Source organism: Xiphophorus hellerii, chromosome 13 (assembly GCF_003331165.1).
Source record: "Xiphophorus hellerii strain 12219 chromosome 13, Xiphophorus_hellerii-4.1, whole genome shotgun sequence".
NCBI classification, from domain to species: Eukaryota; Metazoa; Chordata; class Actinopteri; order Cyprinodontiformes; family Poeciliidae; genus Xiphophorus; species Xiphophorus hellerii.
The window spans coordinates 12,633,778-12,657,626 of NC_045684.1; the positions used below are offsets into that span (position 1 = coordinate 12,633,778).

Consider the following 23,849-nt stretch of genomic DNA (forward strand, 5'->3'; position numbering starts at 1 on the left):
TTTTCTGTTGTTTTTTATTTTATTTTATAAACATTTGAGTAAATAATGGCTAATAGCAGCTCAGGATAATTCTGTTTCTTTAGCGGCTCCACACCCTCGAGTCCTGTTTGTGACGTCATTAATGAACTATGCACCTGAGTCACTGACAAAGATTGTGTTAGGACAGATGAGTCACTACAAACTGAAAAACCTTCATATATATAAAAATTCTACTTATTAAGTTTTTACATGTCTAGAATTATATTTAAGTATTTCCCAGGTCTGGAAAAACAAGATTTTAGATTTTTTTTTTTTTTTTTCAGATTTTATTCAATGTCAGATTCTCTAAATGTTGCGTTCATTTTGTCCTTCCAGGCTCCCTTCCTCATTTTCTGTCGTCTATTTCAACATTTTGTCTTTCCTTACTTTTCCACTTTTCTTTTGTCCGATCTTCTCTCTCTGTGCTTCCTCAGTCTGATGGTCTCTAAAACCAGCTTATTGTGTAGAAATGTCCGCTATAAGTTACATATTTAGAAATTAATGGAAAACTAGAATTAAAGAATTTTTAACTGCAACACTATTGTCTTGTAAAACTTAAAATTTTATATTTTATTGTTTTAGATCAGAGATCTGCAACCTTTTCACATGGGTTAAATTAATACAGAACAAGCTAATATTTTAACAACAAATGCAGATTCTAACTGTCAGGAAATAAATGCACAGAATGACACTAAAGCACACAGCAACCTCTTTTTATATCTGTTTTTCTTGTCATTTAATATAATTTTCCCACATAGATGTCAATCAGTTCATCCTTCTTTTGCAAACCCTTATTTTCAAACCCAAAAATGTCAATTGAAAGGTTGTTCTTTAAGAATGCCAACTCATTACCTGTAGTAGATGTTGATTAAAATGACAAGTTGCCTCTTTTTCAACAGATAATGCAACATTATTGACTGTACAGTTTTATTTAGTGGATGACTGGCAGCATCACCTGATGTCTCTCATGTTGTTTCTCCTCCAGTTTGTCTAATCGGACTCCAGTTGTGAAATCTTTCCCGTGTCTTCAGTCGACGCTGCGGTGCCCTCAGGGTGGAAACATGGCGGAAAAGCCACACATACCTGCTGCTCAACACCTGCACATGATGCGGAAAGAAATTCAAACTCAGGTTCACTGAGAAAAACTTCAAAGTTTTAGCTTCTAACAAACGTTTGTTAGAAATAGATATTTCACATTCCTAGATATTTCAAAGGTGAAATATCTAGGAATGTGACTGATACGGCCAGCAAATGAATCATGAGTCACAAATTCGACTCATTTAGAGTGACCGGTTCAGTTCAGTTGAATCCAGACGTTCTGTTCTCCAGCAGCTCCACCTTTTCTAAAAAAAACCAAAACAAAACTCTGATTATTCTTAAACTCCTCCCACAAATGAACAGCCATCCTCCGGTTATTTTATTTTAAATTATAATGTGATGCCAAGCTTTATTTTTTTTATAGAAATGTAATCATAAAATTATGTTTTTAATAATGACAAAAATGCATTTTCACATTGAGTGAGTGGGTTTAATATCTTGACCTAAAAATTTCATGTTCTTCTTTAAAAAAGTAAGTGTCGTCTGTCTTTTTTGTCTTCTTTGTAATGTGTGTTTAATTAAAGTGCAATTATAGCTGCATTCTGATTACTAAACAGCTTTCCCCCCGTTTTTTTTTATTTTTTTTTTACATGTAATACATTTTTTTCTCTTTGCTGTCATTATTTCTGAATATGTAAAAATCGCCAAGACCAAAACTGAATGACTGTTGAACGTAATTTGGAATGTGATTTATCTGTAAGTTTGGGATGAAACTAAAGAGAAGTACAAGAAAATAAATAAATAAATAAATAAATAAAATACTATAATATACAAACGGGTTCAAATAATTTTTCTTTCTTTAAACATTAATTTATTTAGGAATGTATTTTATTTATTTATTTATCCATCCAACACTGCGGGATAAATGCGATAAAGTCGACCGTTACGGTGGACGTTTTTTGGGAACCGGGATCTCCGGCGGAGTGATTCCTCTCCTAACAATGAACAATCTTTGAGGAAAAACAACTTTCCTCCACCTGACAGGTAACTCCTAGCATAAAAACTGGATCGCAAAACGACAGAACTTTCAACAAAATCCCAAGGTTGACGAAGGTTTTGGCGACGTGGGTCGATTAAAACCGGGTTGGCGGAAACATTCAGGTTTGATTTTTTTATTTTTGTGTCGTTTAAAGTCGTTATGTAGCCGCTAAACAAGTTGAGCTAAACTACATTCCTTCGTAGCTAAACAGCGCTAGCTACAGATCACATACAAGGTGTAACATGCATTACTGCTATACGTTGTTTTAACTTAAATTATAATATCTTTTTAATCTGTTTTAAACGAAAACCAGCAGTTTTATGGTTAAGGCTGAGGGCTGCACAGTGGCGCAGTTGGTGGGACGAACCCGCCTCTCGCCCGGAACCTTAGCTGGAGATCGGAACCAGCACCTCCAGACCCAACTGGGGACAAGGGTGTTAGAAAATGGATGGATGGGTGTTTAAGGCTGAAGGAGTTAAATAGTAATAAAAAAATAGGTGACGATTTATTGCCTGTACGAAACTGTATACTTGTTTATTTTTATTATTATTAGCGTTATTATTGTTGCTAAGTACAAAACAACTGATTTAATGATGATTATTTTGACTCCAAATGACTCATCCCTAATTAAAGTAAACATACATTCAGCCAAAATTCACTGTGTTGAATTTAGTATATTGTTATCGAATAATAGATAATAAATCTGCCCTATTTTCCCCCCTCCACTAGTTTCTTTATAATTCTGCACAAATCCAGTGACATTTCGTAGAAAAACCTTTTGACTGCCTGTGAAATCAAAACTGCCCTAACAGAAACCTACTATGTAAACTGGATCGTCCTGTGTGGGGACAGGATCAGCCACATCGAGCAACACACCCATGATTGAACTTTGGTTGTTAGGATAAAACGGCATGTCGTTGTTCTTGTCTTCACAGGGACATTTCCAGGATTGCTGTGTCTGAAAATGGCTTCCTTGAGCAAAAGGAGTTGCTACAAACACTGAGGATCTTTATAATTCAACTGGATATCGGCTAGAAATCAGTAAATAAATCAAAATATACAGTTTCAGAATGGCTGCTCAGGAAGGGTTGGTCGTGGATTTAAATGATGTGGTGGTTTTTCCACGTGATGGTTCAAATGGAAAACCTAAAATAACAGAAGGTGGAAAACAAGAAGACAGTGACACCAGCGCAGAGGAGCTGAAGGAGAGCACAGATGAGGAGGAGGAGGAAGAAGAAGAAGAAATGGCGAGATCTGCTCATTTTGAGCCGTCCACTTTACCCTGGCCTGGAGACAAACACAGGAGGCTGCTGCTGGAGCAGGACGATGATGTCTTAGGGCCCGAGGAGAAAGACTCTGGGTTGAGTCAGGACTTGTCAGAGGAACGAAGCCAAGCGGACGGAGATGTGAGGAGCAAAGCGAAGTGGAGGGAGAGCATGCCTGAGGGTGAGAGGTGGAGGGACGACAAAGGAGACGGCTCACTGGCCGATGATGAGGACGAGGAGGAAGAGGGGTGGATGTCTGAGAAACCTTCTACGGGTTTCACTCCACATGTCACGATCGTGTGTCCCACCACCAGGGAGCTTCCTGAAGAAGAGCGGTACTTCAGGGAGGAAGAGGAGGAGCTGAACATGGAGCACGACCCCGCCGCACAGTTTTACCCCGAGTGGGAAGATCAGGACGACAAGTATTGTGAGTGAAAAACCCAGTTTATTAGAATCAAATGTAACTGATCGACTTCCAAACACATCTAGAGAAATTAGTCAATACTTAAATTGGTCAATTTCTGTTAAAATCAGCGCTGAGACTCGACTAAAAGTGAAAATAATCAGCATTTTCAACTAGTGTCAAAACGATTAATCCGATTAATCGATTACTGATATAATCGTCAACTAATTTAGTAATCGATTAATTGCTAACTGGAGTCATAAATAGACATTTGAAAGAAGAGCAACAAACTCAGAGCAGTAATTAAGCCAAAACTGTACAAAAAATAAAAACATTTTGCTTTTAATGTATAAAAAAACTCTTGTCTGTAAAAATGTTCTACCCAAAACTCCTGTAGAGGCAAAGTTTTAGTTTCATAAAGCTCAAATTTATATATAAAACCTCTCATATTAAATATATGTTGCTATCCAGTTATTAATCCAAAAAATAATCAACAGATTAGCGCTGAACTTTATAAGCATAAAGTTCTGAGCCGTTCACATGTAGATGTTAAAATATCTTTTCGTCCTTTGCTACAAATGATCAACCCACAAAAAGAATGCGATGTTATAAATGTTTTTCTTATTTAAAAAAAAAAAAGAATAACATTTTTGATTGGATACAACTTTTAATGTATTTCTAATGTTACATTAAAAAATGTTTGTGTGGTTAAATTTAAAACCTCCAGAATGTTGCAAGTTAGAATAATTGATTACTAAAATAATTGTTAGTTGCAGCCGTATTTTCAATTCAAACCCCATTTTTGCTGCTAAATAATTGATTAAATATACAAATGAGCTCAACAACAAATATATTTTATCTTTGCTGCTGCGACATATTTAGGACTGAGATGATATTTTATACTTGAATATATTTGCTGATTGACCAACTCGTTTTTGCACAACTTGTACAAAACAATATTCTTTTACAGTTTTCCATCAGACTGTGTTTTTAAAGCAGAAATTTACCCCCACAGGTACAAGGAAAAATAAAGAGCGATTTATTGTGTTAAAATGTTTAACGTGTTAAAATCTCTAATCAAAATGAAAGCATTAAAGTCGTGGCCGAGTTAAAAAATATCAGTTTGATAAGTGAAAAGTTTATTTGGTTTGAAATCTGACCACCAGTCAGTTTAAAAGATTTCACTTCATCATAAGGCAGTAAGACATTATTATTGAAATTAATTAAATTTATATTTGGGTTTTAAGTAGAGAAGTGACTGTGGGTGAAAACCCAGGAGGACATGGACCACATGCTCTCTACGTCTTTCTCCATGGAGTTTACTTGTTCTTTTCTGATCAAAAAATACATTTATTAATAGTTAAACCAATATTGTGAACTGTTAACTTCAGTTTTGATCTTTTATTATTATTTATTTCTCCTCTCTGACAACCTCTGACTGCGTCTCGTCCTCAGATGTGTGCAGCGAGAAGCTGCAGCTGGGGTTAGCCACGTTGGCCGCAGGGTTCTGCTTCCCCCTGCTGGTGTGGGGTGGATATTCGCTGCTCCCCTTTGACCCACCCAAGCTCGACAGCGCCCCCTACAGAGTGCTCTACACACTCCGCTGCTCATTTTTCGCCATCATCCCCATCACCCTGGGTAAGACCGACGGCGGGAACTAACGATTATTTTAGTAAACGATTAATCGTTTGATCAATTGAATAAAAATGTTGACACATTCTGCTAATTTTTAGGCCCTTTTTGTACAATATTAGAAATACGTTAATGCAGATAAACAAATAAGTTACATAAGAAAACATTTTCTTAGCATTTCTTGTTTTTTTTATAGTTATTGAACATTGCAACGGTACATTACATTAGTGAAAAAACAAAAAGTACTTTGAGTAAATGAATGAACATTAATGAGTGTGTGAGCAGTGATGCTGAACTAAATTAACTCTGACTTTATCGGCATGTAAAGAAATTAAAACGACAACAATCAAGTAATAATAGTGACAATATTAATAAATCAATAAATTTTCTGTAAGATGCAGGTAAATATAAACATGTAATGGATAAATTACTGGAGTTAAAAAGTTTCCAAGTGCAGTTTGGTGCATTATGTAAAGGAAATACCTGGGATGTAAAGAATAATACAGGAAAAAGACAAAAAAGAGAGAAAAAAGGAAGAAACAGAAACAATCATAATACATAAGATAATTATGTTATTTATAATGTAAGTGAGAATCTACTGAAATGTGTTCAATGAGTAAATTTTTCCAATTATGGCGGTCCTTGTTTTCTAATTCTTAACATTTGTCTTTTTGGAAAAATGTAATATTATAAGTGATTGTTTAAACAGAGACGTGGCAATAACAGGATTTTTTTAGTGTCTGTTTGTTCATTTGTAGTCAAAGATGTTCCTGCAGCTAATAAATATGTCTAACATGTGAAAAGCTCAACCTTCCTGCTTTCTAATAAAGTGTAGGACTGATCTGTTGGTTATTTTTGTTGGGATAAACTCATTAATAATTGGATAGTAAAAGGTGGTTAACAGGAGATTTATTTACAAAATTTTAACCAAGTGAAACTAAAACTGTGACTTGACTTCTGGGTAGGACATTTTTATGTTTTTCATCTTAAATGCAAATTTTTTATGTTTTTTGTACATTTTTTAATTAATTTCTGCTCTGTGTTGTTGAAGTCTGTATACTCCAGTTAGTAATTAATCATTTCAGCGCTAGCAAGACCTCACAGTTCCCATATGTTGTGTGATTTCTGCTCTGATTTCCAGTAACGTGTGTGTGTGTGCATGTGTGTGTGTGCGCAGGCGTGTTGGTCCAGGGAATCGCCCGGCTGCGCTTCAGCGCCCTGAAGCCGCTCTATCAGGGGAATCTGGTGGACAAGGAAGTGATGGTTCACAGGCACTACGTCAACGAATCGCTGTCTCTCTTCCTCTTCTACTTCCTGCAGCTTGCCGTCATGGCAACCTACATCAGCCAGGACCTTCTTAAGCTGGTGCCGCTGCTCACCATCATATTTGTTTTTGGCAGGTAGGTGTTTACACAAAACGGATAAAAAAGGATTTTATTGTTGTGCTGATTGTTGTTTTTAAAGGGAGCCTGTTATGTAAAACTCACATTTTGTACGTTTTCGTACTTCCAGCCCAAGTGTTTAAAAAAAACAAAAACAATAAGTCAAAATTTGGCAATAAGTCAAAATGTTTTGGTGTCCAGCAAAAGAGCTGTTTCAAAAACCTCCTGAATGTAATGTCACAAATCAGCAGGCACTACCCGGCACCTAGCAACCCCAGCAGAGTTCCACCCGTCACCTAGCAACCCCAGCAGAGTTCCACCCGTCACCTAGCTACCCCAGCAGAGTTCCACCCGTCACCTAGCTACCTGAGCAAGGCTCCAGCACGTTTGGTCAGCTGGTTTTACCTCTGTATGTGCCGTACAATGACTTCTGGAAAAGACAAATCTTTTTTTTTTTTTTTTGTTGCAGCAAGTGTTTAGAAACCACTTACTGCATTCTTGTTGGTTGTGCAGGAGGCTCCACTTCTGCTTTTCAAAGTTGTACAGTCATATAATTGCAGAACTGTTGCAGCCATTTTCATTTGGTAAAAGTTGAATTTTGGGAGGCGTGGCCAGCAGCAGATTATTTGTATTTAAAGTGACAAGATGCTCTAAAATAGATAATTCAGAAAGAACTGAGCAGATTAAAACCTCATTATCTAAGAATAATATTCTGTAAGAAATGTAATAAACATGTTTCACGTCTCCCACAGGCCTACCCCAACCTGTTCTAGGAACTATAATAGTCACCTTTAAAACAATATTTTTTCATAGTTGTCCGTTGATCATCCAGATGCTTAGATTTCTCACTCTGTCTCAGAAAAGCGACTCCATATCTTTGTCTTGGAAAAACGTTCATGTTTCGTTTGTCTGCCTTCAACCGATCGATGAATCATTATCTAAAAACCTTCCAGCAACACACTTCCTTTTGTAACTATAAACTTCCTGTACGTTCAGCCGCCAGTAAGACTCAACAATGTGTTTGTTTTTCTTGATAAACACGGGAGGAAATGTACTAACCCTAACCTGGTTCATGAAACCAGCAGTGATTCAGCAGGAAACACAAGTTGCTACTTGCAGCTTTACCATCTGAACCAGTTTGATCTGTTGCTCAACCTGGTTGAAAGTTGCAGTTGCTGGAGGGATTTATGTTCATTTTCTGCTACTTCTTAGTTCGTCTTTCAGGTAATTTTGTTTAAAAACACGTCTGACAATCAGAAAAGACAATGTGATGTTTTTATTTACTTGTAAAGAATCAACAATTCAGTCAGAGAATCTGTTCATCCAACCAGCCAACATCCATCCGTTTAACCAACATCCATCCGTTTAACCAACATCCATCCGTTTAACCAACATCCATCCGTTTAACCAACATCCATCCGTTTAACCAACATCCATCTGTTTAACCAACCAACCGTTTAACCAACATCCAACATCAGTCTGTTTAACCAACATTCATCCATTTAACCAACCAACCGTTTAACCATCCATCTTTCCATCCATCCATCCATCCATTCATTCATCCGTCTGTCCATCCATTCATCCATCCATCCATCCATCCATCCATCCATTCATTCATTCATTCATTCATTCATTCATTCATTCATTCATTCATTCATTCATTCATTCATTCACTCACTCTCTATCCATTTATTCATTCACTCTATAATTTGAAGAAATGCCAGAAGACATTTTTCAGCCTGGACTCAGTTTTCTGGTTTCTCTGTAGAGGTTCTGTTCTGATATTTCTCCTGTTGTTGCTACACGTGGTTCTGATGGATCCTCGTCTCTCTGTAGAGGTTCTGTTCTGATATTTCTCCTGTTGTTGCTACACGTGGTTCTGATGGATCCTCGTCTCTCTGCAGGCTGATCTACTGGGTCTGCCTCGTTCTGGGCAGCAGCATCAGGGCCTTCGGCTTCGGCTTCTCCTTCCTCCCCGTCCTGGTGATGCTGGGCGCCAACATCTACTACGTCTGCACGGCGGTCGGGCCGGGCTCCGTGTTCGACGTGGCGCCGCCCGCCACCGATCCTCCGCCCAAGCTGAGCTGGTGGTATTAAGGTCTAAAAAACATAGTGAGAAAAGCAGCTACAGCACCTTCAGGAACCTCAGGAAACATGACTCACTCAGGCAAATCACACAGACACCTTTTATATGTTTAATCAGTTTGAGTCTGATTTAGACTTTTATGTCTCTGCGATGAACGTGTGGCGAGTTAAGCTGTTTGTTTACAACGGAAAACCAACCAAACAAGCTTAGTTTGGAAATCTGTAATGACTCTGTAAATAAAACCACTGAATTTACTGGGTTAGAAGCCAAATAAATCTTCTGTTCTCTCACTAAATATCTACAAATACGTCTGATTTAGTTAAAATCCTAAGGATTATAGTGTTCACTATTCATTCCTGTATTAACCTTTATATCACCCTGCCTGTCGTTATATAGTTAGTTATTATATGCAACCAAACTTGCATGTTTTCTCAGCATTTTCTAAAGTGTTTACTTATTATGTGCCAATTATCTGCTATTAAAGACATTAAGTTTGTTTTGTTTGGCTCAGATAAGCTGTCAGTCTGCGTTTGAATGAAACCTTAGTAACAACGTGCAATTAAAGCCAATTTATAACATGTACCTCTTTTTTATTTTATATTCACTTAAATGAACAAATGCAAGTAAAAAATGTTCTTAATCTATAAATCCAAACCTAAAAAAAACAAGCAACTGGCTGGTTGTAGACTTTAAAATGAGACTTGAATTAAATAAGTGTGAGAACTCTGGATTTAATGAGTCTATTTTTAATCAACTTGATGCTGAAATAATGTCAGTTTTGATTAATAAAAACATAAAATATCAGCTTCAAGTTAGAAAAGAGCAAGTGGGAGGAATGTTTAATTTAAAAAGAGAAAAATGTGAAGTTTTATCAAATAGTCCAGCGTAAATTCTAACAATTCGGTTCATCTATTAAAGAAAAAAAAATTCAACATTTCTAAACTTTTATTGAATAAAATCATTGTAAATCTTTGGTTTCGATCGTAACCGATAACAGTTGTTCCCTTTCATGTTTTTACATTTAAAAGTGAAGTTTGTATTTTTGTTTTTATTTCTGTTTAAATGTTTTGCAAAACAAGTTGGATTCATAAAACAAATTGTTTTCACAGATTTCCCCTCAATCCTTCAAAGCACAAAATATATATATAAAAAAATTGTATTTTATAGTCATTTTTATTTTTCACAAAATGTTATATTTTTGTTTTTAAATTAATGTGTTTTTTATTTTTCCACACTGCTGTTTTTAATGTAAATCATTAAATGAAAGTTAAATCCCTGTTTCCCAGATCAAAGCTTCTTGTTTACAACATAATCTGCTAAAAAATAAAAATAAAACTAGTTTTTTTTCTAGAATGATGTGAAGCAGACGGGATCAATATTTCATTCAGTAATTCGGTTCATTGACGTTTTATGATACATAAAGCTGACAATGAAGAATAAATTGCTAGTTATTGGATCGTCCGTCTTGTACAGACAGATTTAATGTTAAAAACCCAAAACGAAGCTTCAATGGCTTCCAGATTAAATTATCTGCAGCCAATCCTAAATGACGCATAAATACTGGAAATCAATATTTATCTCCAACAACCTGTAATCTGTTTTGTGCAAAATACAAAATACTCTGTAATGTTTTTGGTGTTAAATTTACTCTAAATCAGTGTAAGTTTAGAAATGACATCCATTTTTAACCAACATAATCCTGCTGAAACCTGAACTCAGTTTTTTATCATCATGTTTTTGTTTTTTATGTCTATGTGGACTGTGACTCTGTTGAGTTAAAAAAAAATCAGCTCTCAGTAACTCAGATCTTTGAGTCTCTAAAAGTATTTTGAAAATGTAACACATGCCAACACACTACTATAACTGACTCTGGACAATTATTACAACAAATTAAATTTTATGTTCCCATATATTAAATCCCATTGATTTATGTACTATAATTAAGTTACAAAATTAAAAAATCTAAATACTTTAAGCACAATTTAAGCAAAGTTGGCATTAATTGATTATGAAAAGATACCAAATGTTCTCTTATTTCAGTGTAATCTTTTTTTCTGTCTCTTCATCAGGGTGTTTTTACAGCAAATGGTTTTCCACAGTAAGACATGTCATGACTTGAGCAGCAACTCCAATAAACCCTCAACAACTGCACTCAGATGATTAAACATGTTATAGAAAAACAACTCTGGTAAACAGAAGCTCTTTAACTCGACCATTAAAACTTTTATGTAACTCCAGTGAATGTTTATTAATATTAAAATGCCAAACACCATTTTAGGTCCACATAATGTGTTCATTGGGAACTTGGCCCGTCTGGTGTCGTTAAACGGCGCTCTGCTCCGTTTGGAGGCGAAGAAATGTTTACATTTTAATTCTTTAGGGGCAAAACTTAGAAAACAGGCAGACAGACGCCCATATATCCTTCCTCTGGTGTTAGCTTTCTGCTGCCATCTATAGTGTTAGCGGGTCATTTTGGACCCGTGTATTAAATCAGCCATAAAATACCCTAAAAACAATCTTTTATCATCCAATGTTTTTCTTAACTCTTGTTTAGCTGGTTGGGCTCCCTCATCCATGAAAAGATTGGTTTTAATATTTTTTTGTGGCCCCCTGGGCCTTTGTTTTAACAGCATACCCCTCGTTTTCAATGTCTAAAAAGTGGTCAAATTAACCTTAAGAGAAGAAGGCAACAAAATAATCAGTTTTTCTGTTACCTGAGTGTAACTGAGAGATATTAAAACACATTTCTTAAATGTTCAACAAAAAAAAAGATTTTAATTTTAATATTATCAAATATAGTAACATCTATGGTGTTTCGGGTCATTTTGGACCCGTATATATTTACTTCAAGAAAAGGGCAAAACCTCTGGCCCTGGGTTGAACATCAGTGGAAGGAGTTGCACCCATCTCTCCCAAACATCCCTGATGGGAGCAAGCTTGTCAGATTTTGCTCTGGTGTCTCGATTGTCAAATCTGAGGACTCTTGAGATCATCTGAAAAGTCCAGAGAGACATTGTTGCCCGGAAAATATTTCTGCCCGTTGATGCATCCCAGAGACTCTCAGTTGCCTCATTGCTGGATCTGTAAACTCCAGCAAGGAGGAGAACACCAATGTAGGCATCCAGGTACGTCTCATCAATGTCTTTCCACTTGTTGCCATGGACTTTTTTCCCCTCAAGGTTTGTCATAGCAACTATGACTTTTTTTAGTGACAATGGCAAAAAAAGATCAAAGCAAGTCTTGATGTCACTTACTCTTGTCACAGCAAACCTCGTGACCCCAGGGGTCATTTTGATGATGTTTGCAGCAGCTGTCCTTCCATGCTAATCAGGAGGAACTGTGCTCCAACAGATGTTACCATGTTTGGATTGGAATGATTCAGCAGGAGCAGCTTCAGCACCAGTGACTTCCTCTTCAGACTGATCAGTTGTGTCTGTTTCTTCCAATTGGTACTCCACATCATCTTCGTTCTCAGAGGCTTGCTCATCTCCATCGCTAAAATCCTGTGTGTCCTCTGCCTAATTTGCAGCAAAGATGTGATCCAAAGCTTAATTTACAGTGAATCTTCTCCTCATTGTTGCATCCTGTGAATTGGAGATGTGTACTCTGCAAGTCACCACCTCTACACTCAAATGGCTTGACAAGCCTGGATATGTCTCCCTTTGTTTGTTCTCACAAAAAGGCAAAGAGAAAAGCCCCTAAATGAAGCTCAAGTGGTTGGAGGAAGGGGCTGTTGGTTGATTGTGTGTTCATGATTTAATTTTTGGCATTTTTTATTGTTTTATAATTGAAAATTTTAACCGGGTCACAAATGACCCGAACACCACAAAAGTCATTTTTTTCACCAGAGCACTTTATAATTTAGTAAAAAAAAAAAAAAAGATTTTACTTTGTTTAAATGGAAGTCCCTGACAAAGTCAAAAAGTTTCAACGCAAAAAACAAATGTATGAAGTACTTTTATGCATGCTAAAACTCAAAACGGGTCCGTAGGGACCCTAACACCATAGGAAGGATATGGGCGTACATGGTAAACCAGACGACCTGAATTTAACTTGAGCAGCTTTTTTTTGGTGCAAAAACACCTTAAAGAGCAGAAAAAAACTAATTTAGTTGCAAAAAATTTTCTTATTGTAGGAAATTTAGTCAATTTAAAATAGTTTATGTGAGAAAATAAAATAAAACCAGTGGCAACCCTAAGAGGGGGGCGTAAGGAGACCATCATCCTCTTAAAAAATGAAAAAATGCTGGCTACCCCAGAAAATTCTGTCAGGGTTTCCTCCAGTGTATTATAAGCCTGGCGGGCCACCAGGCTTTACTTGTGCCCCCACCAGGCTTAGCATTGCTTTTTTTTTTTTTTTTAAGTTTTAAAAAAAATGTTAGCATTTTTTAAGACTTTCTTAGTTGGTTGGGTGTTAATTTTCCAGTCTTTCAATAACACATAATTATCAAGTGATATTTTCAAATTTCATGTCAATTTTAAACATTTTTAACTGAAAAACTCGGCAGCCTGCTGGATGAACGACCAGCCGCCGCCAGTAGAAAGCCATGCTGTCTTCTTCTGCAAAGAAGACATATCTACATACTCAACAATAAATTAAGCATGAACTATTTTAATTAAAGAAATAATCAATTTGTTTTTGCAGAAACAGGATTGTAGATCCAAAACTTCAAACGTTTTTTTCCTTATTAAATGAAAGGCATACAGTTTGGATATTATTGCATTGAAGAAAACTGAAAAATAAAGACAGGATTTAGGTCAGTCTTCATTTGACGTGTTTAACAAAGTTTTAATACAGTAGATACAGACGCGGACTTGGGTGCACCAGGTTGAACTGTAGAGTTTAAGTCAATGAGTAGATGTGGCCTCAGTTACCATGACAACAGAAGGAAAATAAAAATCTCGGAGTAGATGATCACTTCTATTACATTTAACATTTTTGTGAGTAGATTTTGATTTGAAAATCCTAGCTTTGTCCTAATTTGTTCTTGAATTGTAGTTGGAGGTGAGGGGAAAAAAGTTTGGAAATCCAAATAGTTTCTTTTCCTAGATTAATCCAGACCTGGGAAAAAAGACGGCGTAGAAACCCTGGATTTATATTTCTAGACAAAAACTTAGCGAGCCGACATGATGAGCAGCATCTTCCAGCTCCACAGCGCTAATCGCTTCATCAGTTTCTGCTGTTGCTGCCGAGAGCCAAACAAGGTCACGAGAAACCAGCTAAATTTAGCGCGGCGGTTCTCACCAAAACCGTGAAAAACAGCCGAAGATAAAAAGCGCTGCAACACTTTCTACCGAGACCAGAAAATAAAACACACAGATTCGGTGTCATTTCACTCAGTTTGTCTATTTAATATATAAAATACGGTAAAACATACGCAAAAAGGATAAAGGTTTCAAGGGACTTGGATACTTTGGTACAACAAACACTTTTTTTGTAAAAGCGGTATAGAATTTTAATAACATATCAGTGCATACTTTGTATATGAAAATATACACAAACTGTATATCATTCTCAAAAACAAAAAAGAACAACAAAAAAAAGAAATATCTTCTTTACAATAAAACCCAAAGCAGACCAGCTCGACACAATATATTAGCTATAAATTTCATCTTTAGTATTTCATATGCTACATTATTCTGAGCTGTTTTAACTCATTTATGATGCATGTCCTTATCATTACTGTACGTAACATAAGCTTAGCTGTTACCTGTGTCCCATGCATTTACATGTTTTGTTTTTTATTCCATGAATGACTAATTTCTCTTGTTTCCCGTTTTATAAATATATTCTATATATCTTAATTAAAACTGCAGCATTTAACTGGTATTTCCTTCGTTGCATTTGCTAATACCACAAGAACTGATCGTGCAATTTTCAGCAAGTTGTTCCAAAACAAAAAAAGGAAACCAGTACTATATGTTTATGATAAGGAAGATTAAAAAGAGGTGGAACGAAAACAGCTATCCTACACAAAAATATAGCCATAAAATAAAAGCTCCAGAATATCATCATCATCATCATAATAAACAGACGTCTGAACTGTCACCAGCACAAATTAATCCAAAAATAGTGAGTTTCTAAAAAACATTATACACAACAGGTAACAGGGGTGCAGGTTTCCTCATATAAGATTGTCTCTACACTGGGACATTTCTTTGCATGTCTGAGAGAAAAAAGGAGAAAAATCGGCGAAATGTCAGAGCACCACCAGCAGAGAATCAGAGTTCAGAGGGGAAAGTCTGAAAAGCTTTTGCCTGTTTGTCAAAACATCCTACAAAAATGAAGAGCAAATAAACTCAAGATGTGAGAATGAGGAGGGGGGGGCAGGGGCTTCTGGAGCCAGATGAGCTGCTAAAAACAGAAAAATAAATAAATTTATGCTTTTGTTCCTAACTGGTTGTTAGCGATTGTGTTGGGCTTTCAGAGTCACAAACTCGTTTCACACCGATTACGACTTCCAGCGTCTTCACATCTACTAGCACCCCCGCTAAAGATGCGTGAAAAACGACTTATTGCTGCAGCAGCTTCAACCTTTGGAGAGAATTTATTCATAACCGACTTTACCTAGAAACTCCTTAAAACGGCATTTATGTACGGCTAGAAAAACGCTAAAGAAATTAGCTACTCTCCTCAACTTACCCTTAACTAAAGTCAGAGAAACAATTAAAGTTAAAACTACAAACAAGTTCGCTGTTAGGAGGAGTAATTCAAATCAAAAGAGTCCAGATTAAACTGTGTTTATATGCTTAAAAGTTTGGGAAAAAGTCATTTTATTTCCTACTATCACAAACATAAACATTCTGGAACTCGCTTCTTTGGTCAGATTGATTAAATTTTATTTAATTTCCACTGGGTATCAATGAAGTGCTTTTGAATTTGAATTGAATTGAAAACCCCAGCAGGATCAGAATTTCAATCTAACACAAAAACAGACTTTAGAGGATCCGTGATGCTGCGGGCCTCTGCTGCTAGAGTCCGTTGTTAAACTAGAACTAGTTTTTTAAGGCATCATTATCAGGGGTGCCAGTAATTATGAAGTACACTGGTGACAATTTACTTTTAATTTTTGTCTCAACTGAGATTCTAATAAACGTGGATAATTATCTCTTGTTGCATCCTGTCGAGAAATCCTAATTCACAGCACAAACAAAATAAGAAGCAATTTTCTGATTATTACAGAAAATCATCGTCAGCTGGATGCAAACGTGGATCAATTATCAGACGGATATCTGAAATGTTTACTAATAATTTAAGATGATTACTGAGCAACACAACTTGTCTTGTGCTGCTCCTTTTTTGTTTTATTGCAGCTCAAAAAGGAAATGAAAACAAAGTCATAATTACCAAGAGAAATGGTAAGACTTGAGTTCATTATGTATTTAATGGGTCACTTTATAATAAAAGCATTGAGTAAAAATGCAATAGTCTAGTGATAAATCAGCAAAACCAGAGGCTGGAATTGTCCAGTTTTTCCTTTGATTAGCAGGTTGAATCCTGACTTTTTGTTCATTAAGTGCATTCAAAGTGAAGATTCTCACTATTTAACAAGTTAATGCTTCTTTTCTTATTTGATCAAAATCAGGGACACGTGCTACAAATGAGGATAATTTTTGTTTGAAAACGACAGATTTTATTTAGAGCTGCAGCTAACGATCGTTTCGATTAATCAAATATTCTGGTGATTAAACGATTATTTTGACAATTAATCAGATGGAAGAATGGACACATTCTTTACCACTTCAGCCTTTTATAAAAAATAAAATATTAGAAATATTGTAAAAGATTCAAATAAATAATTACATTTTTTAAAAAAAGAAAATAAACATTTTATTACCTGAAGTGAAATAACAGCATTCCTTTAGCTTTTTTTAAAAAAAAAAAAAAAGTTGATATTTTTGCAGTTTTCTGCTCTGACTGTATCTTTCTTTCAGCAAATAACACTTTTCCTTTTGAATTTGTATACTCCTGTTAATTATTAATCAATTACTAAACAGGCTGACGATTGTTCCAATAATCTATTTATCACGATTAATCCGATTAATCGTTTCAGCTCTGGTTTTCTTCAGAACAGAAAAAGCCTAATTTATGCATCTTTGGAGAATCTGACTGTAAATATTTTGTATTTTTGGGCCAAAACCATGACAAAGAAGCTGCTCATCAAATATTTCTTAAAGTCCAGAGCTCCAACCTGATTTTAGGGGAAATATTAACAACTTAATTCCTTATCGGGGCAGATAAAAACATAATAGGTTCGTTAGCAAGCTTTCTACTCCACCTGGGCCCACACTTGAAATGACAGAAAAACAGAAAACTTGAAACCAATCTGCAAAGAGGAAAGCCGGCATCATCTGCGTCTGCTTAAAGTGGAAAACATTTTTACATGGTACACTCAATTCAAAGTGTATTTCATCTCCATAGCTACAATATAAGTGAATGGCAGTGTCCTAATAATAATAATAATAATGATAATGATAATTCTAACAAGAATAGTAATAAAGAGTTTACATCACGGTGTACGATTTACCTTCATTTGTGGGTTTTTAAAGATGTGTGGCAGGACAGTAATGATGACACCACAACCAAGCAGGCCTCTGTGAGACAAAGTGCGCACGCCATCAACACTAGAAGAAAATGGAGGGTTACTGAAACTAGCCCCGCCCCCTGCACCGCGGCTCCAGAAACATATCAAAGTCACACTCATATATGCGGACAGATCCACTGAGAATCAACACATTGCTTGTTTTTAGGGATACCTAGCAAAGTCTATGCAAATATACTCATTATGTACAGACACGTGGTTGAAGCCAAAAAGCTATTTCACTTTGTCGCCGACTCGAAGCGGTAGAAATATAGAAAAAGTCTTTTTTCCTTTCACTTTTCCAAACACGGCTATGGAGGGATATAGAGAGCTAAAGAGGACATCAAAGCTTTTGTATAAGGAGTGATTTTTTTTTTTCTTCCTATTTTTTTTATTGTTTATGTTTAATACAAAGTCTGAATTTCTACCTCTGGACGACTAACGGACCTGCGAAACATGTTTAAAATACCAACAGATAAAGAACACTTGGACTCTGAAGAACCAAATACTAAAGAAAACTAAAAGATTCTCGTTAAAGTTCCTAAGGATGGAGGAGCTCCCAAAGTCTGCCGCGTCTCCGCACCGAGGGAGACGTTTGGCGTCTGGTTTTGTTTAGAAGAAGAAGAAGAAGAGCCGACGCCGGCGCTCGACTCCGCCCCGTTTCTGGAGGCTCTTCCTACCAACAGGGTTCCTTCACATCTCCATGGAAAAATCCCACACCAGAACTCCCGGTCCTTTGGACTCTAACGTATCGGGCCGATAAATGAAACAACCGATATTTATTTCCATCTTGTTGCCGTTTGTTTCTGGTAGTTTTTTCCCTCCCAAAGGTATCAAAACAGTAGAGAAATATATATATCGGTTATCGGCCTAAACAGCATTATTGATATCGGCCCAAATTTTCATATCGAGCATCGATATTAAATTTATCTGAGGGAGACATTTCTACTGACGGAGGGATTTAAATAGGGAAGGAAAGATGGAAAGAAGGGAGGACGGGGAGAAACTTGAACAAAAGAAAAGGACACAAGAATGATAGGAAAGAAGGACACTTGGAAGGGAGGTAGGACACAATGAAGGAATGTCCAGAAGGAAGGATACAAAGAAGGAAAGACACTAGGAAGCAGAACAAAAAAAGGAAGTAAGACACAAGGATGTAGGGACAGAAGGAAAGGAAGAAGGAAGTACGGAAGGATGGATTGTAGAAAAGGTACCGTATTTTCCGCACTATAAGGGGCACCTAAAAACCTTCAATTTTCTCAAAAGCCGAGAGTGCGCCTTATAATCCGGTGCGCCTTATATATGGACCAATATTGAGCCACAACAGGTCTCGCAACTACGGTAAGCAGCCGCCGACTTCATTTTCCCCCGTAGAAGAAGAAGCACGCGGTGCACGCTGGGTTTTGTGTAAGGACCCCAAAATGGCTCCTATGAAGAGACACGCTTACGACGCAGAGTTTAAGCTCAAGGTGATCAGTCACGCAGTAGAGCACGGGAATAGAGCAGCAGCGAGAGAATTTAACATGAACGAATCAATGGTGCAGAAGTGGATATATATTGTGATTGCACTAACGTTTGATTTACCGTAACAGTATCAGACTGTTTTTTACGTGTTTATTGAATCGAGGAAAAGTTTCCCTCCACTATATGTTATACTTTGCTATTGTTAAAAGATAAACTGTGTCACAAAAATACCACGTCACTTACTTTACCTCGGGGAAAATAATAAAACAGCTGTTTATTCATTTTGGGAAGGAACGGAGTTTTCAGAACATTGGTTTGTAATCTATTAATAAAGTTTGACTGACCTATCTGATTATTTTGTTGACATTCCCTTTAGTGCAGTTCCATCTAATGGATGCATAACGTAACCCCAGCCTCTACTGTAGAGTCTATTCTATGCACCTTATAGTGTGGAAAATACGGTAATAGGACTCTACGGAGGAGAGATAGTAGGAGAGGAAATAGGACACAAGGGAGGGGAGAAACACTAGCAAAGGAAAATAGGAGACAAAGAGGAAGGATTGTAGTAAAGGAAGTAGGATTCTAGAGAGCAGGGACATTAGGAGAGGAAGTAGGACACAAGTGAGGGAGAAAACACTAGGAAAGGAAAATAGGAGACAAGGAAAGAAAAGTTGAAAATGAATTTGGACAATAAACAGAAGGACACTAGAAAATTTTGTAGGATACTAAAAAGAAAGTTGGACAAAGAAAGGACACCAGGAAAGGAAGTAGGACACAAATAATGAAAGACAACAGAGTTGGAAACACAAAGGATAAATTGGGAGGAAATGTAGATTTTTTTCCAAGCTCTTGTTTTCCCAGACCTGGAAAATCCTGAAGTCAAATTCCAGACTTTTCCAGGCAGTGGAGGAACCCCGTACCTAAAGCGTCCGGTCAAACATTTCCCAGCAGCCTTCAAACGTCTCCAGGCGAAATCACGGGGAAAAAATGGACAGCACGCGGGATTGCAGGAGCAGGAAGTGACGAGTCATGCAGCAGGCGTCCCGTAACGCTGAGGAGCCACCGATCCACGCTCCTCTGCGCGAGTAGAAGAAGGTCACTGAGAAACCACGTGAAAAATGTTCTGTGGTTGCGTCGAATTGCATAAAAAAAAGGTCAAACGCCTCAGAAATCACGACAGAAATACGTTCAAGGCCTTGAAAACCCGAATCCAGCTGAGCTCAGACATCCAAACCAGTCAGTTTTTGGCGAAGCCCTGTGAGTTCAAGATGGCGGCGTGTAATGCAGGACAGGTGCAGACGTGTGGTGATAGTGTCACATGGCAGTGGAGTGGTGGGGTCAAAGGGTCGTGGGGGGCTAATAATGAAGGTAAGTGTTTACAAGTCAGAACTTCCTCTGGGCGACGAGAGGCGGCTTTTATGTGACCCAGGCGTCCAATCTCATGCGTTTTACGTTTCCTCCGTCCTGATCCGGTTCGTTCGACACCCTGAGGAGCTCGGTGGCGCCGCCTCCGGTACCGCCGCCGCCACCGGCGGCGCTGGCATCGTCGCGGTCGCTGCCCTCGAAGGAGCTGGTGTTGCTGCTGACGCTGTCTGCGGGCGAGCGGCCCGTCGGCGGCTCCAGGCAGAGCAGCGAGCTGGGGTACTGAGGCGGCGCCGTCAAGATGGCGCCTCCGGACGTGGAGGACAGCGTGGTGGACTGAGGCGGAGCGGGGGGAGGACACGGGGTGCTCCGGTCCCGGCCGGGCGAGACCGGCTCCGACTTGATGCTCACGCTGGAGCTGGTGTTGACTGTCAGCATGGCGCCTTGAGGTATGTGGGTCGCCGGCCTGGAACGGGTCAGAGGGAAGAAAACAAGATGGAGGATGAGAGGCAGAGCAAAAACGAAACCACGGACCGTCCCTCATGATAAAAATCATTCTGCAATCTTTTAGCTTCTCCAGATTTGGTCAGTTTACAACCACAGACTTCAATGTTTTATTGAATTTCATGAGATGGAGCAACACAAAGGAGCAAATAACTGAAGTGAAAAGTAAAAGTTTGTTGTTTTTTTAAATTAAAACATTAAATCATGCATTATTTTCCTTCAACTTCAGGTATGAACTGCAACATGTTGATCCATCACATCACAAAAACAAGATTCTTGTACATTATTATGTAAAAACTCCAGTTTTTCAATACCTAACTTCCAGAGTTCCCAATCCGCAGTGTTTAATTTACACACCAGACTGTAAATTTATTTATAATAAATTTATAAATAAAACGTATTTTAAATGATAAGGAACAAACTAGGATTGAAGAGAGGAAAAGCACAAACAGAGAGGAAGAAAGTCAAGGAGGAAAAGTAAGACAAGAAAGTGCAAGAAAGGAAAAAAATAAGGTACAAGAACGTATACAAGGAAAGAAAAAAGGTAGGAGAGACGGAAGTAGACGAGAAATTAAAAAAGAAAGGTGTCAAAAAGGACAAGAGGAAAGAAATGCAAGAGAAAAAAGTACACAAGGAAGGAAAAAGACAGTAAAGTATGCAATTAAGACAGGAAGTAAGGGAGATAAGAAATAATGCAAGGAAGAGAGGTGTAGAAGAATATGAGGAAAAAAAGGGTAAGGAGACAAGAAAGTATGCAAGGAAAGGAAAAAGGTAGGACATATGAAAGTACACAAGGATAGAAGGAAGCAAGAATGTAAGAAATAAGAGACAAGACAGGAAGAAAGGAAGATGAGAAATTATAAAAGGAAGCAAATTGTCAAATAATAAGGAAAGAAGAGAAAGAAAGCTAGAGAGAGAGGAAAGAGTGTCAATGAAGAAAGGACACATTGAAGTACACAAAAAAGGAAGAAAGAAAGGAGACAAAGTATACAAGACAGGAGACAAGTGTATTACAAAGGAACGACCAAAATAGGACAGAAAATATTTTTTTCTATTCATAGTGGATTTTCCATTATTTTCCAGGCTTAAAAACTAAACTCAGTCTCCACAGTTTTCCAGAATATGTGAAAATCCTGCAATGAAATCCATCAATATTTATGGTTGTAAAATGACAAAAGCATGAAAAACCTCAAGGGGAGTGAAAACTTTTGTAAGGCTGCAACAGTAATTAGCAACGTGACAAAAAGTGAACGATTAGATCCCCAGAAGACCATTGTGTCGGGACAGAACATTACAGAACGGCACCAACAAGGAAAAGCCACAATCAGTTATTCACCGGCGGCCATCTTTGAGCCTTTAAAAGCAAAGTAAGGTCCCCAACAGCAGCTCAAAACCACCAACAGAAGCATGAAATGATTGGTGTGTGAGGGGGTGGTTCGCAGTGAGTCAGCAAGGATGTGAAGAAAATAATAATCTGGTTAGAAAACATGGTGGAAACCACAGCTACACCGCTTTCCTGTTTGACAGCAGGCATGCTTAAAGAGAGGGGAAGGGGGCGGCAGCCAAAAAGCAGTCACAAGACACACAGGAAATAGGAAGTGTGATACAGTACCGGCCCAACCACTCATCTCTACCCAAGAGCAGGTTGGACGGAGAGCCAACGCTGTGGGGAGAAAACGACATGTTGGAGCCCAAACCGAAAGGGAACAGGTGGATTAGAGGCATGTGAGGAGAAAAGTGTGAAACATTATGGCAGGCAAGTTTGGATTCACCGCAGCGACGGCGGCGTTTCTCTGAGCGCCGCAAACACAGATCTTAGTCGGAAGCAGACACAATAAGATCGTACATGTTCTGGGTTTTCTGTCTGGATGCAATTTTTACATCAGTGCTGTCCAAACGTTATGTTTTGTTTATATTTTTCACATTTTCAAAACTGACTTTTTTGCTCGATAATAAATTAAAAATGTAATTTTAATTAAAATCAACTAAATATTGAAATCTATTATTCTGACAATTAATTGATTATTTGGATAAAACAATGGTACATTCTACTAATTTTTCACTTAACCACTTAATTGTTTTTCATACAATATTAGAAATACACAGAGATAAAAATAAACCTTTAAATGAGAAAATAAACATTTTATAATAACATAGCATTCCTTTAGTAATTCTGAACTATTGAACTTGAGTTTTGGTTAAAAGTGTTTTAATCTTAAATGGAAATATAAATATTTTTTGTACAATTTTGGTTTAATTACTGAATATGTTTTGTTTTTTTTCACCAAATGGCATCTTTTTCAGTCTGTATGCTCCAGTTAACAATTAATCGATTATTTCAATAAGCGATTAATCACAATTAATCCGATTAATCGTTTCAGTCCTAACTGTCGATAAAAAAACATTTAAAAAGAATTACATGATTTGGTTTTCAGGCAGGCTCAGAGTTTCTATATTTTTAGGGTTGATTGTTTTCTTATTTTAGAAGTAAGATTTGCTTTTGAGAAAAATTCGGTTGATGTTTGTAAATGGGAATTTACTTTTTCTACCTAATATTTTTTTAAGAAGAAATTACTTATGTAAAAAAAAAAATTCCCTAAAAGATGAAAACATGTCTGGTTGCATGCCAGGTTTACTCTATTCCAAAATGTAACTCGGGGGGACCGCCCAAAATCCTCCAGAAGGCCATAAAATGGCCCTCGGGCCACAGTTTGGACACCCCTAATTTACAATATTAAGCCTTTAACATGTTATTGACAACCTTTGGTCAATTATTGGCTACATTCAGACGTAGGCAACTGCTTGACCGCATGGAAAAGCATTAATTGCGCCATAAACACAAATACTGCTCTTTAAGAACATTCCTGTTTGAGAAACGCTACTTTGTGACGCCACTTACTTAGAAAACTTGATTTATATCACTAAACTGCACACAGTAAGTGCATTTAATCATATTTTCAAATTTACTGATATTTATTGATGTTTTAAAAAAATTTTAATTTATTGAGATAATAAATCAAAAATAATTAAGAGAAAATATTCACAATAAATTATAAACGATACGATAAATGCCCA

At 37.2% G+C, this 23,849-nt stretch overlaps 2 protein-coding genes across 10 annotated transcripts in view; one reads left to right on the plus strand and one right to left on the minus strand.

Moving 5' to 3' along the window:
- Positions 1-2,057: 2,057 nt before the first annotated feature.
- On the plus strand, positions 2,058-9,586 carry tmem79a (transmembrane protein 79a). The gene is made up of 5 exons (XM_032580052.1): positions 2,058-2,217; positions 3,031-3,787; positions 5,219-5,401; positions 6,573-6,795; positions 8,682-9,586. The coding sequence occupies exons 2-5, from the start codon at positions 3,166-3,168 to the stop codon at positions 8,872-8,874; spliced, it is 1,221 nt and encodes a 406-aa protein (XP_032435943.1). The 5' UTR covers positions 2,058-2,217; positions 3,031-3,165; the 3' UTR covers positions 8,875-9,586.
- The window catches only part of LOC116730675 (myocyte-specific enhancer factor 2D homolog), a 55,145-nt gene continuing 34,183 nt past the window's right edge, over positions 2,888-23,849 (minus strand). For 3 of the 9 annotated variants that reach the window (XM_032580048.1, XM_032580046.1, XM_032580045.1), the window contains one exon: positions 19,236-20,736. In XM_032580048.1, coding sequence (XP_032435939.1) covers positions 20,325-20,736 — 412 coding nt within the window. In that variant the 3' untranslated portion in view covers positions 19,236-20,324. Of the gene's footprint in view, positions 2,901-19,234; positions 20,737-22,386; positions 22,438-23,849 lie in introns of those variants that run through there. The other 6 variants (XM_032580044.1, XM_032580042.1, XM_032580043.1 and 3 more) reach the window with 4 other exon arrangements.